Genomic DNA, 18,382 nt, shown 5'->3' on the forward strand with positions numbered 1-18,382 from the left:
GGTGCTCTTACTGGCTGTGCTACCTGGCCGCCCCAAAGATCCATTTTTTCTGTTGTAGGGATCAATAAGATGAACAGGAAGTTACCAGCTTTAGTCTAGGAGCCAGGATTTAGGGTAAGGAATACTCTGCTTATCTTTTAAAATGATCAGGATTTGTTCACTGGGGACTAGTGACTTTATATCGGGGTTGATTTCTTTTGCTCTTCTATACCAAGGTTTCCAAAACTGGATCTAATTTGAATTCATCATCTAATCACTTTCCTTCTGCTAAGTTTGGTGGGGGGAAAGACTGCCTATTATATATTCTGGCTGCCACTCCACAGCTGCCTACCATTCAAGCTCACTGTCATAGATAGATTTCCTGTTAACATTAAAATAATAAATGTTGACTTTATAGTAGTTTCCAGATCTGAGTATTTCCCTGTGGTGAACAAAGATTAGGTATAAACTCCTAATGAGTTTGATGTGGTACAGTTGAGGATGGCCCTACAGGTAGGCAGAGATTTGAGGAATAATTACAAAGAATTACTCTTGCCCTCCAGTGTAATGGCATAAGTTTTGAAGAATTCTCAAGCTACTGTCCTTTCCCCAGTATCATGTGGGAAGGGGTCAGTGCTCCTCATGATACTCAATATCTTTTTGGATTGCAAAAAGTAGTCATTTTAGTGTCATACTTCTCAAAATCTTGTTTTCCATGGAAGGGGTTATGGAGTTCCAGTTAGTCTAATACAGACTCTACCCTTTTATTCAGAAACACTAGCACAGAATCTGAGACCCTGGGTGAACGGTCCAAGAGAACTTCAATTCTTATTGTCTCAGCAACTTCACAGAGCCATGGGATATTTGTTCTAGATTGGGCCTTAGAAATCTTTGTCTAACCCCTTGTTTTAAAGATGAGAAAAGTGAGTCTTAGAGAGCTTGTGAATTGCCTGAAGTTATATTACAAATTAGTGGCAGAGCAAGAATTGGAATCCAGACCTTTTGATTCCAATGCTTTTTTTCCCCCTCCAAACTCATCCTCTACTCTGCCCCACCCTCACCCCTCGCCCCCATAGTATGTAACATGTGGCCACTCCCCTAGTAGTATGGAACTAAAATGTAGGAATTTAACCTAGTAGTAAAGAATATATATAAATGGAAATAGGTTTTCTTCAATTCATTTATTTGTGAGGCAACTGGGATTAAGTGGCTTGCCCAGGGTCTCACAGCTAGTAAGTGTTTGAGATAAAATCTGAATTCAGGTCCTCCTGACTCTAGGGTCTGTGCTCTATCCAGGGCAACACTTAGCTGTCCCTTCAATTCATTTTCAGTTCTGAATTCTCTCCCACCCTCTTCCCTTTCCCAAGCCACTGAGAAGGCTACAAAAATAAAAACCATGAGAAATATTTGATACAAATTCCCACATTAGCCACGTGGGGGAAAAAGAAACAGAAGATATACTTCAGTCTGCTCTCTAGATTCATCATTCTCTATCTGGAAGTGGAGCACATGTTTTAGCACATTCATATTATGTGTGTGTGTAGAAATTTTTTTAAATTAAATTTTATGTGTATTTTTAGTTTACATCATTCATTTCCATAAGATTTTGAGTGACATATTTTCTCCCCATCTTTCCCCTACCCACCACCACAAAACAGCCATCCCACTCTATACCCCTCTCCCAATCTGCTCTATCCTACATCCTCCCCCACCCCCCCATCCGACTTTCCAATAGGGCAAGATGGATCTCTATACCCCAGTGCCTGTATATCGTATTTCCCAGTTGCATGAAAATATTCATATAAATTTTTAAACATTTGATTTTAAAACTTTGAATTCCAGATTCTTTCCCTTCCTCCCTCACCACCCACCCTTACTGAGAAGATAAGCAATTCAATATAGGTTGTACATGTGTAGCTAAGCAAAACATTTCCATAGTGGATATATTGTGAAAGACTGATTGTATTTCCCTCCATCCTATTCCCTCCTGCACTTGTTCTATTCTCTACTTTGACCCTGTCCCTTTTCAAAAGTGTATGCTTCTAACTTCCCTCCCCTCAACCTTCCCTCACCTCTATCATCCCCCCTCTCATCCCCTTCCCCCCTACTCTCCTGTAGGGCAAGATACACTATTTAGTGTGTATGTCATTCCTTCCCTAAGCTGAATTCAGTGAGAATAAGGTTGACCCATTCCCTTTTTGCCTTTCTATCCTTCCTCTCCATTGTAACAGTTTTCTCTTGCCTCTTCTATATAGGATAATTTACATCATTCTATCTCTCCCCATCTCCCCTCATTATATTGCTCTCTCACCTCTCAATTTCACCTTTTAAGTATCATCCCTTTCTATTAAATTGGTCCTGTGCCCTCTGTCTATGTACACCTCTACACATATATACACACACTCACATATGAATTCATACATCCATATACCCTCCTATGTAGCCATATATGTATTTATATATACATATATATGTATACATACACACACATATATATACATACATATATATTCCCTTCAACTATTCTCCTGCTGAATGAAGTTCCATAAATTATAATTATCATTTTTCCAACCAGGAATGCAAATTGTTCAACCTTGATAAGTTCCTTATGATTTCTTTTCTCTGTTTACCTTCTCATGCTTCTCTTGCTTTTGGTATCTGAATGTCAAATTTTCTATTCAACTCTGCTTTTTTCATCAAGAATGCTTGAAAGTCCTCTATTTCATTAAATGACCATATTTTCCCCTGAAATATGCTGGGTAGATGATTCTTAGTTTTAATCCTAGCTCCTTTGACCTCCAGAATAATCATATTCCAAGCCCTTCATTCCCTCAATGTAGAAGCAGCCAGTTCCTGTGTTATCCTGTGTTTCCATAGTATTCAAATTGTTTCTTTTTGGCTGCTTGTAATATTTTCCCCCTCATCTGGGAACTCTGGAATCTGGCTATAATATTCCTAGGAATTTTCTTTTTGGGATCTTTTTCAGGAGGTGATCGGTGGATTCTTTCAACCTCTATTTTGCTTCTGGTTCTAAAACATCAGGGCAGTTTTCTTTGAGAACTTCCTGAAGGATGATTTCTAGGTACTTACTTTGATCATAGCTTTCAGGTAGTCCAATAATTTTTAAATGATCTCTCCTGGATCTATTTTCCAGGTCAGTGGTTTTTCCCATGAAATATTTCACATTGCCTTCTATTTTTTCATTTGTTTGGATATGTTTAATAGTATCTTGATTTCTCATAAAGTCACTAGCTTCCATTTGCTCTAATCTCATTCTTTTTTTTTTAAAGCAACTGGGGTTAAGTAACTTGCTCAAGGTTACACGGCCAGTTTGTGTGTGTGTGTGTGTGTGTGTGTGTGTGTGTGTGTGTGGGTGTGAAGTATCTGAGGCCGGAACCGATCCCAGGTCTCCTGACTCTGGGGCCAGTGCTCTTATTCACTCTTATCTAATTCTGAAGGAATGGTTCTCTTCAGTGAGCTTTTGAGATTCTTTTTCCATGTGGCAAATTCAGCTTTTTAAGGCATTCTTTTCCTCATTGGCTTTTTGAGCCTCCTTTGCCATTTGAGTTAGTCTATTTTTTAAGGTGTTATTTTTTCAGTCAGGTTGTTGACTCTCTTTTCGTGATTTTCTTACCTCATTCTCATTTCTCTTCCCAATTTTTCTCCCACTTCTCTTATTTGTTTTTCAAAATCCTTCTTAAGCTCCTCTATGGCCTATAAGTAATTCATATTTTTCTTGGAAGCTTTTCGTGCACGAGTGCTGACTTCACTGTCTTCCTCTTGTTCCATGCTTTCATCCTTTTGTCTCCAAAATAGGAATCTAAAGTCAGATTTCTGTGCTTGCTTTACTTCCTTTGCTTGCTCATGTTGCCACTCAATTACTTGACTTTTGAGCTTTTTGCCACAGTAGAGCTCCGCTTCCAGAGAGGAGAGCTTTGTCCCAAATTGTTGGGGTTTTCAAAGCTGCCAGAGCTATTAGTTGGGTGCCCTCTCAGAAGCTTCCACTAGATCTGGCACCTGATCACACACCCCAGGACCTCCACCCTAGACAGCAATCCAGATCCAAGCAGGTTAAAGCAAGAGTGATTACCCCTCAGAATGGTTGCTCAGTCTCCCTACAATCTGCAGGCCAGGAGCTCTGATGCAGCCATGTGGCTGTGGCCATTGTGCCTCAGCCACTGCTCCCTTTGTGGGGCAGAGGCAAGACCTAGACCTATACCCTCTGTTACCAAAGTTCACACTGACCTCTCACTTTGTCTTTGGCATTTATGGGTTGTTAATTCTGGAAACCACCACAGCTGTTGGTGATCCACTTTCCTGAAGTTCCTCTAGCCAAGGCTGATTGAGGCCACCCTGAGGCTAAAACCAGTGGCTTGCTCAGGGCTGGGCTCTGCTCCCTGCATGCTGCAATGAACCCCTCCTGCTTGCCTGCTGGGCTGCCTTCAGTGGGAGATTTGTTTCTCTCTGTCACTTTGTGGGTTCTGTAGCCCTAAAGTTTGTTTAGAGTCATTTTTATAGGTATTTGAGGTGGTTATGGGGGGAGCACATGGAGTTTTCCTGTTTCTATGCTGCCATCTTGCCTCTGCTCCCACCCTCATGTAGGAATTTATGATAAGAAAATTGAGAGGAAGTATGGTATAGTAACCAGAGACAGGATTTGGGCAAAGGTCTGGGTTCACGTCCTGTCTCTGAAACATATTAACTTTGTGATCCTGGTCAAGCCACTTAAACTCTCAGTACCCTAAGAAATGTGTAAGTGGCAGAGAACATACCATTCTGCATTAGTAGTGGGAATTATTTCACCTAGAAGGCACAATGGATAAATTGAGAGATCTAGAGTTAGGAAGATCTGACATCAAATTCAACCTCAGACACTTACTAGGTGTGTGATTCTGAGCAGGTTACTTAGCAAATCCTCATCTGCAAAGTGGGCATAATAATAACACCTTCCTCCTACAATTGTTTTGAGGATCAAATGAGATAATATTTGGAAAATACTTTGCAAAATTTAAATTGATATGTAAATACCATTATTATCATTCCAATGAGTTTGTACCAGTAACCTAAAATTATGTCATTTGGAACTTTTTAACTTTTGAAAAGAGATTCTAGTAAATAACAAGACTATGTATAGTGGGTATTGCTGTTGGAGTTTACTTTGAACAGCCTGTACCTATATATAGTAAGACAACTAAACTATATTAAATTATTTTGTTCTTTGCAAATTGTCCCAGAGATCATTTGCTTCCATCTTACATTTGAGTCTGACCTTTTTTCTGGGTTCAGAGAAAATTCCAGAGAAGCAGTTTTTCCAGCTTGCAAGATTTGTACAAGTCACAACTCAGGCAGACAGTACAGAGACAGCTTCTGCACCCCACTGAAAGAGCTTCACGATCTATCTGTTGTATTAAGAGCAATTCTTTATTCTTTTTGCCTCAGAGAATCCCAACATCCCTTAGTGACTGGCACACTTCAACACATTTCAAAACGTAACCTTTATTTTCGCAGGAAAACTGACTTCTTGTCGATCAAAAATGAAACCAAAGGAAAACTTGCAAGTCTGATCTATCCTACTGAGTGAGCTGTCTTTCATTAGCAATGTTCATGGATTTTTAGCAATTTGTGTTTCCTCCTGCTTCTATATGATATAGTAGCCTATGAACAAGAAGGAGCCACAGAATTTTCAAAACTCTTTTTACTTACACTTTCTCGCTTTCAAAATCTCCAGATCAGTTCTAGTAATGCCCCCCAAATTTGGAGCATATATTTAAGAATCAGAACCAGAGACTACTAGAGCTAATAAAGGACATTAGAGACCACTTTTCTGGGAGTGGTGGAGCATGTTTCATTCAGAACTGTGACATCCATGTTGAAAGGAACTCCCAGTGAGGAAACTTGCAGATGTGTACATGTTTTGCAACAGGTAGTCATAGAGAACTGCCTAGGGCATTGAGAGATTAAATAATTTACCCAGGGGTACATACCCACTATGTGTCAGAGACCTAGGGTCTTCATTACTCCAAGACCAGTTTATCCAAGATGTCTCTCCACCCCTTTTTACAGGTGAGGAAAATGAGGCTCAGAAGAGGAATTTGTTAGTGGCAAATCTATGACCAGAGCCCAGGTCTACTGACTTTTAGCTTCAAATTCCATCCTGTATCCCACACTCCATCCCTAACTGAGGAATGTGACAGTGTGCTGTACATAGAAGGTGGTTAGATGTATCCTCTCTGGATACATCTAGTCTTCATGAACTTCTGATCAAAACAGTTAATTACCCAATAAACAACCGATTGAGTGCTTACTATGGTGCTTTCTTTATGGGATAAGCATTTATTAAGTTAGTCTTTAAACATGTATTAAGCTTCTACTATGTGCCAGGCCCTGTACTAAGCAATTGAACTGCAAAGACATGAGATAGTCCCTGCCCTCAGGGAGTTTACAATCTAATGGGATGGGGATGAAATTGGACTTTTGAAGCCTGTACTGGCAAGGTATAAATTATAGCAAGTCTGATTCATCTGGAACCTACCGACCTAAGTTTGGAGAACATCATCAGCAGGTCATCATCAGGGTGAGTAACTTTTTTTTAGCCATAACAGCTCTCAATTTTTCAAATGCTTTATTAACTTCTGATTTACATCATTCATTTCCACCAGATTTTGAGTTACAAATTTTCTCCCCATTTTTCCCCTACCCACCACCCCAAAAACAGTCCCAAAGGATATCCCCTCCTCCAATATGCTCTCTCCCATATCTTCTCCCATACCCCTTTCAACTTTTCCAGTAGGGCATGGTGGATCTCTATGCCCCAGTGCCTGTATATCTTATTTCCCAATTACATGTAAAATAGTATTGATAATAGTATATATATAAACATTTGATTTTAAAACTTTGACTTCCAGATTCATTCCCTTCCTCACTTGTCACCCACCCTTACTGGGAAGATAAGCAGTTCAATATAGGTTGTACATGTGTAGCTAATGCAAAACATTAGTATAGTAGATACATTGTAAAAGACTGACTATATTTCCCTCCCTCCTATCCCACCACCCACTTGTTCTATTCTCTACTTTGATCCCATCCCTTTTCAAAAGTGGGTGCTTCCAACTTCCCCCCCCCCCCAAGCCTGCTCTCCCTTCCATCATCCCCACTCTCATCTCCTTCCCCCCTACTCTCCTGTAGGGTGAGATACCCTATTTAGTGTATATTTCATTCCCTCCCCAAGCAAAATTCAGTGAGAATAAGGTTGACCCATTCCCTTTTGCTTTCCTATTCTTCTCTTCCATTGTAACCATTTTCCCTTGCCTCTTCTATATGAGATAGTTTACCCCATTCTGTCTATCCCCATTTCCACTCATTATATTCCTCTCTCACCTCTTAATTTCACCTTTTGAGTATCATCCCTTCCTAGTAAATTGTTCCTGTACCCTCTATCTATGTATACCTGTAAACATATAAACACATGTTGACATATGTATTCATATGCCCATATACCCTCTTGTATAGACATATGTGTATGTATATATATATATATATATACTCCCTTCAACTACTTTCATACTGAGAAAAGTTTCATCACTTACAATTATTGTTTTTCCATGTAGGAATGTTAATACTTCAACTTTGATAAGTTCCTTATGATTTCTTTTCCCTGTTTAACTTCTCATGCTTCTCTTGCTTTTGGTATCTGAATGTCAAATTTTCTATTCAACTCTGTTTTTTTTCATCAAGAATTCTTGAAAGTCTTCTATTTCACTAAATGACCATATTTCCCCCTGAAACATGATACTAAGTTTTGCTGGGTAAGTGACTCTCGGTTTTAATCCCAGCTCCTTTGACCTCCAGAGTATCATATTCCAAACCCTTCAATCCCTCATTGTAGAAGCTGCCAGATCCTGGGTTATCTTGATTGTGTTTCCACAATATTAAAATTGTTTCTTCCAGGGTGCTTGTCATATTCTCTCCTTAATCTGGGAATTCCAGAACCTGGCTATAATATTCCTAGGAGTTTTCTTTTTGGGATCTTTTTCAGGAGGTGATCGGTGGATTCTTTCAACCTCTATTTTGCCCTCTGGTTCTAAAACATCAGGGCAGTTTTCTTTGAGAACTTCCTGGAGGATGATTTCTAGGTTCTTACTTTGATCATGTCTTTCAGGTAGTCCAATAATTTTAAAATTATCTCTCCTGGATCTATTTTCCAGGTCAGTGGTTTTTCCCATGAGATATTTCACATTGCCTTCTATTCTTTCATTTGTTAGGATCTGTTTAACAGCATCTTGATTTCTCATAAAGTCATTAGCTTCCATTTGCTCCAATCTATTCTGAAGGAATGATTCTCCTCAGTGAGCTTTTGAGTTGTTTTATCCATCTGACAAATTTGGCTTTTTAAGGCATTTTTCTCCTCATTGCCTTTTTGAGCCTCTTTTGCCATTTGAGTTAGTCTATTTTTTAAGCTGTGATTTTCCTCAGTCAGGCTGTTGACTCTCATTTAGTAATTTTCTTGCATTGTTCTCATTTCTCTTCCCAGTTTTTCTTCCACTTCTCTTATCTGCTTCTTAAGGTCCTCTATGGCCTGTAACCAGCTCATATTTTCCTTTGAAACTTTTGGTGCAGGAGTTCTGACTTCACTGTCTTCCTCCTGTTCCATGCTTTGCTCCTTTTTGTCCCCAAAATAGGAGTCTAATGTTGGAATCTTCTGTCTGCTTTGTTTCCTTTGCCTGGTCATGTCACCCCTCAGTCACTTGACACCTGGGTTTTTGGCACAGTAGGACTTTCCCACCAGACAGGGGAGCTTTTGTCCCAAATGCTGAGGTTTTCTCAGCTGCCCGAGGTATTTGATGGGTGCCCTCTCTGAGGCCTCCACACACTCTGGCAAGCTGGACACACACCCCAGGACCTCCACCCTAGATTGCAATCCAGATCCAAGCAAGTTAAAGCAAGAGCAACTACCCCTCAGACTGGTCGCTTGGTCTTCCCACACTCTGCAGACCAGGAGCTGAAGCTGCCATGTGGTGCTAGGCTGCCTGTGTTGGCGTCTCAGCGCTTCTCTCGGGGGCAAAAGCTGATGCACTCCCACTTACTGGGTCCCAAAGTCCAGACTTCACTGACCTCTCACTTCGTCCTTTGTATCTATGTGTTGATAAATCTGGAAACAGGCCCAGCTGCTGCTAATGTGGAGTCCCTCCAGAGCTGGCAGCTGGTCAGACCTGCCCTAGGGCTAAAACCTCCTGCTCACATGGGCTTGGGCTCGGCTCCCAGAGAGCTGCGCTGGCCGATTCCTGCTGGCCTGCCGGGCTGTCCTCAGTGGGAGGTTAGCTTCTCTGTGTCATTTTGTGGGTTCTGCAGCAACAAAGTTTGTCCAGAGTCCTCTTTTTACATGGATTGGGAAAGGCGGAAGCCAGAGCTGCTCTGAGGTCTTGCTTCTACTCTGCCCCACAACAGCTCTCAAAGGCCATAAAGTTATGGAGGGTTTGCCATCTGAATCAGCTAGTCAACTACCCTTGATTTGGTACCTACTATGTGCCACACTGTGCTAATATCCTTAGACACACAAAAAAAGGCAAAAACCAGTTCTGACCTCACAAAGGGTCATTCAAATAGGGCCGACAGCTAGGTACATGGAAGATTTATGTAGAGCAGATGAAACTAGTCTAAAAGGGGACCATTTAGCAGCTGGTGTGGGGAATGAAAAAGGCGTCAGTGGAATGAATACTCACTCCCATCAAATTGCAGATCCTTGATGTAGTGTTTAAATATGACTAGGTGCCTATTACTGTGATAACCACAATATGACTTAGTCCTCTCTTCCTCAGGCCATCTCAGATACCATTTAATAATACTAAAGTCAGGTAACATGTAGTCCTACACTTAGCAATCTTTCCTTACTGCTCTGGGTTCCCAGGGCTGGTGGGCTATAGAGTTTATCAGTTCTCTGTTTTGCTTTAAATCAACTGACAGGTCAGTATGGAAAATGTTTCAGAGTGCTGCAATTCAGAAAGAAATAACCATACTGAACCTTTCCCCCAAGGAACTCAAAGCATTTCAGGTATCATATCATTAATCTTGGTAATAGCCTTGGGGACTATGCAGGAGATAGCAATTGCCAGCCATCCCAGTGTTTTATCAAAGGGGGAACTCAAACAAAGGGAAGGAACCAGTGCTACAGAGTGGATGAACAAAGGTGCCAGGGAAAGAATAGGAATTGTTGGAGAGTTCTACCTCAGACTTCATTCTGCCTTCTCAGCCAGGATAACTGACATTTCCTGTGGAATCTGCAGTCTGAGTAAGTCCAGGCCTTGTCTTTCCAAGGGAAGAAAGTGAAGCTTTTAGTAGATATTCTCCTTTTATCATCCCATAGAGCCCTTTTCATTTTTCATAGTTTTCACATTCACATTCCCTTTCTGAATGTATCCCTAAGAGCCAATAGGATCAAATGAGAAAATATATATATATATATGGCACTTTGTAAAATTTAAGTACATGAGAATAGCAAACAATCCAATTAACACTTCTTCTTCTTTCTCTTCTTCTTCTTCTTCTTCTTCTTCTTCTTCTTCTTCTTCTTCTTCTTCTTCTTCTTCTTCTTCTCTTCCTTCTTCTTCTTCTTCCTCCTCCTCCTCCTCTTCCTTCTCCTCTTCCTTCTCCCACCAAATTATCTATTCTCAGTGGTTCCTATCGGGTTAACCCTGAGATAGTATTTCTCTCTAGTTCACCACTGTAGAGAAACATCCTGGACTGTTTTGGTCTACAAAAATACAAGAAAGCCATGTAGCTAGCCTGCTACTGGGGTGCAGGAAGGCTGTCTCCAGGGCAAACTGGCCTCCTTTTCTCTAATTCTCTGTGTTTCTTCTTGATTCCTTGATAGCTTTCTCAGTTTCAGACAATTGCTAGGAATTCCTGCCAGGGGCCAGTTCCAGTCATCCTGATCTACATCTTGCTATTAGACCCAGATGGCTCCAGAGGAGAAAATGAGGCTGGTGACTTGCACAATCCTCCCTCACTTAAATCTAATTCACTAGCAAGTCACGGCAACATCTTCTTGATGTCATGGTCCTCTTTGAGAACCAAGGACAAACAAAAACAAGGAAATTCCTGCCTCTTACCTAGACCCTTGGATCTGGTTATCTTGTGAATTCTGATTTAAACCACTGGATTGGCTGGGGCCACTTATTTCCTTAGATCACAACTTAGACCTTGCCCTCCTTCCCCAGCACGTTTCTTTCCCTTGGATGTGGTTAAATGCTTTTAATCTTAGGCATAGCTGGGTACTATCTCCTACTCTTCAGCGTGGGGATTAAAAATGGACCCTTTCTAATGGGTACCACAGGTCACAAGGGCTGTTCTGGTGACAGGCCTAACTTTGCTGCCCCCTAAATGAGGTAGCACTGCAGCAGCATTGCCTGCCTAGAGGATGGTGATAAGGATGTGTGGGGATTGTTTCTACTTTAGTTCTTTCTCTATACTCAGCCTCCAGACAGTGTACAGATTTACCAAGCATTCACATGAGCCTGGATTCCAAGATCCAATCACAGTCTCCCCTTTTTTGTGATTTCCATTCAAAAATCCTGAATCAAAATGGTCTTTTCTTCCTTTGTGTTTCATTGGAACATAAATTTCTTGAGGACAGGGACTCCTTTTTGCTTGTTTCCATATCCCCAGTGTTTAGCCCAGATCTGATTCATGCCAAGTGTTTAATAAATGTTTGTTGATTGACTGATGCCAAGCATGGGTAACAACATCAAGAACAACAGCTACCATTTAAATAGCATTTTAAATTCTGCAAAGTGCTCCGCTGACATGAATTTATTTTTTACTACTTTCTTGTAGGTTGTTTCACTTTAACTCAAAGGCTGGGAAACCACACTTATGCCTGAATAAATATTGTCTGATGATGCTGATAATCAGTCTCCCACACCCTTTTTTGTTACTGGTAGAAGAGAAAATGCAAAGAATAGCATTCCAAGCAAGCCAAAATGTAATAGTAGACAAATAAGCTCATTTTTAAAAATAAGGTAGCCAGTTATCAAAATACAGCTGTTTTGAAGAAACTAGAAATTGATCCTTTTACAAGATAGCCTCTTTCCTTAAACAAAGGGATTAAGCACATTTTTCGAATGATCCCAAATGATACAATTTTGATAAGCACAATTTAACTTCTTTCCTGAGGAGCCAAAACAGTTCTGTGCACATTAAACTTCCATTTAGTCACAATCCAAAAATATCAGTAAGTTCAAAAAACTAGGATTTCTAGTTATATTTCTAGACCTAGAGAAGGATAGTTTTCAGAAACACCTTTATTTCTTCATAAAGATCCTTGTATCCTACAAAATCTTGAAGTGGCTTTTCAAATGATTATTAAAGAACCCTTCAATTATGCTCAGTTTTAGTGGTCGGTATATTTTGGAATTCTAATTAGTTGCTGTTATTGTTTTTCTTTTGTTCTCAAAGAGGACCAGGGTTTCAGGAAAGTGTTGCCATGACTTGCAAGGGAATTGGATTTAAGTGGGGAAGGGCCCAGCAGACTAGCCCCACTTTCTCCTCTAGAGCCATCTGAGTCCAGTGGCAAGATACAAAGCAGGGAAACTGGAGAGGGCCCCTGCTCTAATTATTTGATCGTCACATGGAGAGTAGTGAAAAGAGACTGAACTTTGAAGCAACAGACCTCTGCCAATAACTATCTTGGTGACCTTAAATAGGCTACCTAACCTCTCCAAGCCTAAGTTTTCTTATTTGCAGAGGTAATTTAAATAAAATAAATTAAATAAAATAATTTGCTTTCCTTACACAACTAAGAAGGTAGTTATGCAAACTGAAATATGAGAAAATCAAATGTGTAAATCTTTTAAGAAGTAAAATACTATAAAACTTTAATGGGTCTGTGATCTCTTTAATGTGGCTCTCTTGCTATTCTTTAGACAAGCTAATCTAACCCCCAGCTCCTTGCATTTTCCCTGGCTGTCTCCCATTACTGCACATCTTTCCCTCCTCACCTCTTCCTCCAGGCTCCCCTGATATCCTTCAAGTTCTAGTTAAAGTCCTATCTTCTGCAAGAAACTTTGCTTATCTTAGTGAGATGAAATCCAAATTATCATGTTTATATCTTGTTTGTACAATGCTGTTTGCACGTTGTCTCTCCCATTAGACTGGGACCTCCTTAAGAACAGGGACTGGGATTCCACTCCCCCCCCCCCTTTATATTCCCGTCACTTAGAATAGTGCCTGGCACATAGTAGGTGCTTAATAAATGCACACTGATCTGACTTGAATTGGGTATTATTCTACTAGAACATATTGTGATTTATTCCCTCCTCATAATATGTACATCTTGTCCATGATCTCTGGTATTCAATATGCTGGAGGTTTTCTTAGTGACTTTCCATGTCCTGGGTAAGAGTGCAGCAGTCAGGCTCTCCATCTTGCTCTTGTTATGTAACTGGACCACGTCCTTTTCCTAATCCTGTATTTCTTATGCTCCTTCCTCTAGCCCATTTCAATTCATGATAATGATAACAATGATGCTAATAATAATGTTAGTTGAAATGTATGTAGCATTTTAAAGTTTGGAAAGTACTGTACATGTCATTTTTGTTCTCTGTATCTCTCCGTTGTCCTTTGGTTTACCTACTACATGGATTCTTCAGAGCAGTGTTTCAAGATTCACAGCAACACAACATGCGAAGTATGGGCCTGACACAGAGGGTTAATTCTGGCTAATTCTATAAAATTAGCAATTATCATCTAACCAAAATATTCCATAAGCAAAACATTTTTTTCTGAATTATTCTGGGTCTTTTGCTATGATAATTCATTCCCTAACTCACTACACCGTGATGTAGTTGGTAGCAGGGGATGCACAGTTTGGGAATTAAACCTCTAGTTCTTGATTGATTTCTGAACTTTGGTCCTAGCTTTTGCTAGAAGTGGGCATCTCATTAATAGGTGTGGAGATGTTAAATGTAAGAGTTAACTACACATTAGATTTCCAAATCAGATAAGTGATTACATTCATCATTATCAAAAGCACTGTTTTACAATAGTTTTTTGTTATAATGTTACACATAACAATGAAATAAAATAGTACATAGTATCAAGTAACGGTAATGTAACAGTTTCTTGTTCTTTGATTCTCTTTCCAAAGAGACCAGTTTGTATTCAAATCTATCTGGGAAATAGAACTGGGAAGTTCTACAAGAGGAATTTAGATTCCAAGAAAAACCTAATAAATCCTAATTCCTTTTCAGCAATTCTGAGTGATGAGTGACATAATTCTATTATTCATTACAAATGAATTGACAAAATATCTCACTCAAACGAAATATGAATGGAGATAGAAGACGCCAACTTTGAAGAGGCTCAGTTGCAGGAGGCCTGGAGCACGATGCAAACTTTCACCCTTTGCCTTTACTCCTTGAACATTGAGATAGAAGGGGAGAAAAGCAAAAAGTAACTCCTCCATTTGGGGAAAGGAAAATATTCTGTATCTACAGTCAAGAAAAACTGACAACAGGAAGGAAGCTTATTAACCCTCTCGCCTCTCCTTTTTTCTCGTAAGAATAGGAAGCACCACCCCCTCCTCCTCCTCCTCCTCCTCCTCCCTCTGCTTCCTTCTTCTCTCCTCCTCTCCCTCCACTCCTGGCTATCCATGCCGCTCCGATACAAAACACTGACACCCGCCTTCTCTCAGACTTCTTTCCTTTGCTTCTCGTTCCCCCCCCCTCCCCCCCCGTCGCCGCCCCGCTCCTTCCCCAATAGAGGAAAAGAGGCAGAGACTCATACTCAGCCCTGAGCGCTTTAGTCAAGTCAATCTGTCACCTAGTACAGACGTCCAGGGAAAGACGCTCCTGCTGCTCGCATAGTCTCTCAGTAACCTGGGCAGCCTTCCCGTTCCAACTCTCTTCTCCAGCCCCCAAATTCCCTGCTCCACTTCTGAGTCTGCACTTCCCATTCCTGGCTCAGGCTGCACCTGGGGTGGGGCCGATCGAACCCCTGATTTGGGTCTCTTTTCTCTTTCCCGCAGCTGCCATTCCCAAACCCCGCTCCCTTACTGACCCACAGAGCCCACAGAAAGCTCCGGGCAGGTGGTGCAAACACCCCTGCTCTCCTGCGCCCCCTGCCGGAGGGAGAGGAAGAAAAGGAGGGGAAGAAAAAAGAGGAGGAGAAAAGAGGAGGCTGTAAGGAGCGAGCGAGAGAGAGAGCAAGAGCCTGGGCGCCGAGGGGGAGCTATCCGAGAGTCTGCCCGATGGTGCTGCCGCTACTGTCGCCGCAGCCGCTGCCGCCTCCTCCACCAAGCCGGAGAGGAGGGGCGAAGAGACAGCTGGGCAGAAGCCTGGGTCCCTTGCTTCTCCTGCTGGCGTTGGGACATACCTGGACGTACAGAGAGGAGTTTGAGGACAGCGACAGGTGAGCCCTTCCCTTGCCCCCCACGCTGGGACTGCTGAAAACTCAGGACGGGCACAGAAGCGGGCTGCGCTTCTATCACCGGAGGCGGTCGGCGCTGTGCCCGGTTCCGAACAGGCCCCCAGGCGGTCCTAGCCTGACTTCCCTTGATGCAGTAGGTGCCGACGTGCACCCACCACCCCGATTCTGAGAGTGCTTCACTCCTGCGTCTGTATTCCCTCTGCGCTAGGGGGGCGGACTTCGTACCCACTGGAATCCAGTTTGCGCTCCTGTCAGTGCGCTGGTTCATCTGACCAAAGATTTAGATCGGGGAAGGACTTTGGGGCCCTCTAGCTCAGACCCCCTCATTTCATAGATAAAGGACTTGCCCAGGGTCACACAGCCAGTAGGTAGCAGAGTCCATTCAGACCTAGGTCCTCGGATTCCGAAACCAATGCTCTTCCCATAGCCTCTCTTCCTGATTAGTGTTATAAAACCCTACGGTTGCTTCATCCGTAAAACTAGAAGGTCGGATTGGGTTACCTAATCCTGTGAACTGCAGCCCTTAGGTCCAGGGGATCCGCGTAGCCTGCCCTCACTCCTCGGTACCCTGAGGTTCCCTGAGCATCTCCAGACCTAGACTAAAGCAGGATGTTCTTTCGAAATTTCTTCCAGAGAAGTCTGTTCAGAGAACAAGATAACAACCACCAAGTATCCTTGTCTCAAACCTACCGGCGAGCTCACCACATGTTTTAGGTAAGACGGCGCTTAAAGGAGACTTTCGCAGATTAAAATGAACAAAGGAGCTGAGGGGGAAGGAGGACCAGGTAAAGGAGAGTGGGGGGTGGGAGTGCGAAGGACAGACTCGGGATGTCGCCTTGGTTTTGTGCGTCGCTTGGTATGAAGCAGACTGTCTATCGTGAGCTCCCTCCGGGTAGCTCCCGTTGTATTTATCTGCGGTGCCGGGTTGGGGGCCAGTACAGCCGCAGATTGCACTACTGGGGCTCGCGTCTATCAAAATCCCGAGAGTGTTTATGGCTATCCTGCATATTTGTGTGTGGAAGAGGTGGGGGCCCGAGTCGGGGAGGAAGCAGGATAAGGTTCAAAGTTTATGAAGTAAAGTTGATTTGGGCTTTGAGTGTAAACACTGGGGCTTGGGGAAGATAAATGGCTGCCTGAGCATTTGCTGTTTTGTTTTGAAAATCCGAAGTCAACAAAGGAAAAACACTAGGCACTTGGCTGTCTCTTGACCCTCTCCCCCCGCTGGGACAGCCTTGCTCACTGTCTCTGCCTCTGCAGACAAGGTGATGGGGTGGGAAGGAGTATGTGTGTTGGGGGCTGGGGAACGACAGGACTGTGGGTTGCTGTGTGTGTTGAATGAATCTGGAAAACTTCAGTATTTTTGAAACAGCAAGAAGAAAAGCAGTTCATTAACTAGAAAGTTTGAGGGGAGAGATTGTATCTGCTTAGGGTCCTGGAAACAGAAAGAGCCGAGTCTGCAAAAGCAAGACTTAGTAGGGTCTCTGTGATCTTATTTTCTTGTTAGGAGGCATTTGATTGTCCTGGACCAATGGAATTCTCTCTTATGTGACCCTGGAGCTGCTGGTAAAGGTAGAGAAAGAAAATTACTTTGACTTGGAGAATCTAGCCTAATTCAACATTCTCGTGCAGAAATTAGAAGTCTTGATGAGCAGCAGATTGCAGTGAAATATGCCACATGCCTGCTGGAAAATTAGAATCTGAGCATCTGCATTCTAAGCTCCAGCCTTTTGGGCATGAAAGATACTGCTTTCTCCCTCTCCCCCCACCCCCCCATCAGAAGATTAGTCCTATCGGTGCTTTTATTTGAGAAGAAAAAGACAAGTAGATAAGGAGAATCTCTTTTCATGAAAAGGCCAAACAAGCATCATCAAACATTTATTACCTAGTATACTAAATAAATGCAGAGAACTATGTTTGGTACTGAGGTTAGACAGTAAGATACATAAAATACAGCCCTGTCCTTGAGGGGCTTAGAGTCTAGTAAGAAAGACAGAATACATGGATGAAAAGAAATAGGAAGGCAGAGTAACAGAACACTAAAAAGCTGAAGTACATGGAATGATAACTTAGAAATGACAGGCTATGGGTGAATCATCTATTACCTGTCCTTTGATTCTCAATTAGATTCTTGTCATGTTTGGTTTGGTTTGGTTAACATTTTTGAACGTCAATCATTTCATTCGTCCTGACCAGTAAACCCTCCTTTGTATCAAAGAAAAACAGCTAGACAAAAAACTGACACAGAGACTGTACCTGACAATATGTTCAATGTTTTGTATTCTTGGTTCTTCCACCTCTGTGTTAAGAAAAGGGAAGTATATTTCATTATGTTCCCACTTCTCCAGTACCTTTTTCGGTTTTTCAGTTAGTGTACAAATCCCTTTTCATTTACATTGTAATATTTATTTTGTTTCTTGATTTTTCCAATTCTAGTTGTTTCATTCTGCATAATCATTTAACTCTTCCTGAATTGCTCTGAATTCTTTATATTCATAATTTCTAACTACTGTTCTTTGTTTTTGATGATAATGCAAAGAATTTACTAATTCAGTTCAACTGAAGAAATATTTATTAAGTGCTTACTCCAGTAAAAACTGTTTTGATGACATGTGACTTGGTATATATAGTTGGCTTCTCCTGAGAGCCTCTGAATGTTGGGTTCTATAGAAATTTATAATAGAGAAAGTGTGTCGTATTTTAAAAGCTGCTGTGTTTTATTGCTGTTCTGAATTGATTTCATTTATTAATGTGCCATGTAAGAGGAGAGGCAGTGGGGCATAGTAGAACGTGTTGCATTTGGGGGTCGCACAATCAGGGTGAAATTCCATCTCTTCCATCTCTTAGCTGTATGACCACTGAGGAATCACTTGACTTATTTGAACATTGGTGAAATGGAGATGACAATGCCTTATCTTACAGGGTCATTGGAAGGTTCAGATGAGATGATGTAAGTAAAGCACTACATAAATGCAACTATGATTTC

At 41.7% G+C, this 18,382-nt stretch overlaps 1 protein-coding gene across 1 annotated transcript in view; it reads left to right on the plus strand.

Annotated features, from left to right (window-relative positions):
* The first annotated feature begins 14,796 nt into the window (after positions 1-14,796).
* Positions 14,797-18,382, plus strand: part of LOC138171530 (collagen and calcium-binding EGF domain-containing protein 1-like) — a 349,937-nt gene continuing 346,351 nt past the window's right edge. The window contains exons 1-2 of the mRNA XM_069101053.1: positions 14,797-15,381; positions 16,033-16,113. Coding sequence (XP_068957154.1) covers positions 15,221-15,381; positions 16,033-16,113 — 242 coding nt within the window. The 5' untranslated portion in view covers positions 14,797-15,220. The remainder of the gene's footprint in view (positions 15,382-16,032; positions 16,114-18,382) is intronic.

Source organism: Petaurus breviceps, unplaced genomic scaffold (assembly GCF_028583685.1).
Source record: "Petaurus breviceps papuanus isolate PSGF00001 unplaced genomic scaffold, PetGlider_PUasm1.0 128, whole genome shotgun sequence".
Lineage (NCBI taxonomy): Eukaryota > Metazoa > Chordata > Mammalia > Diprotodontia > Petauridae > Petaurus > Petaurus breviceps.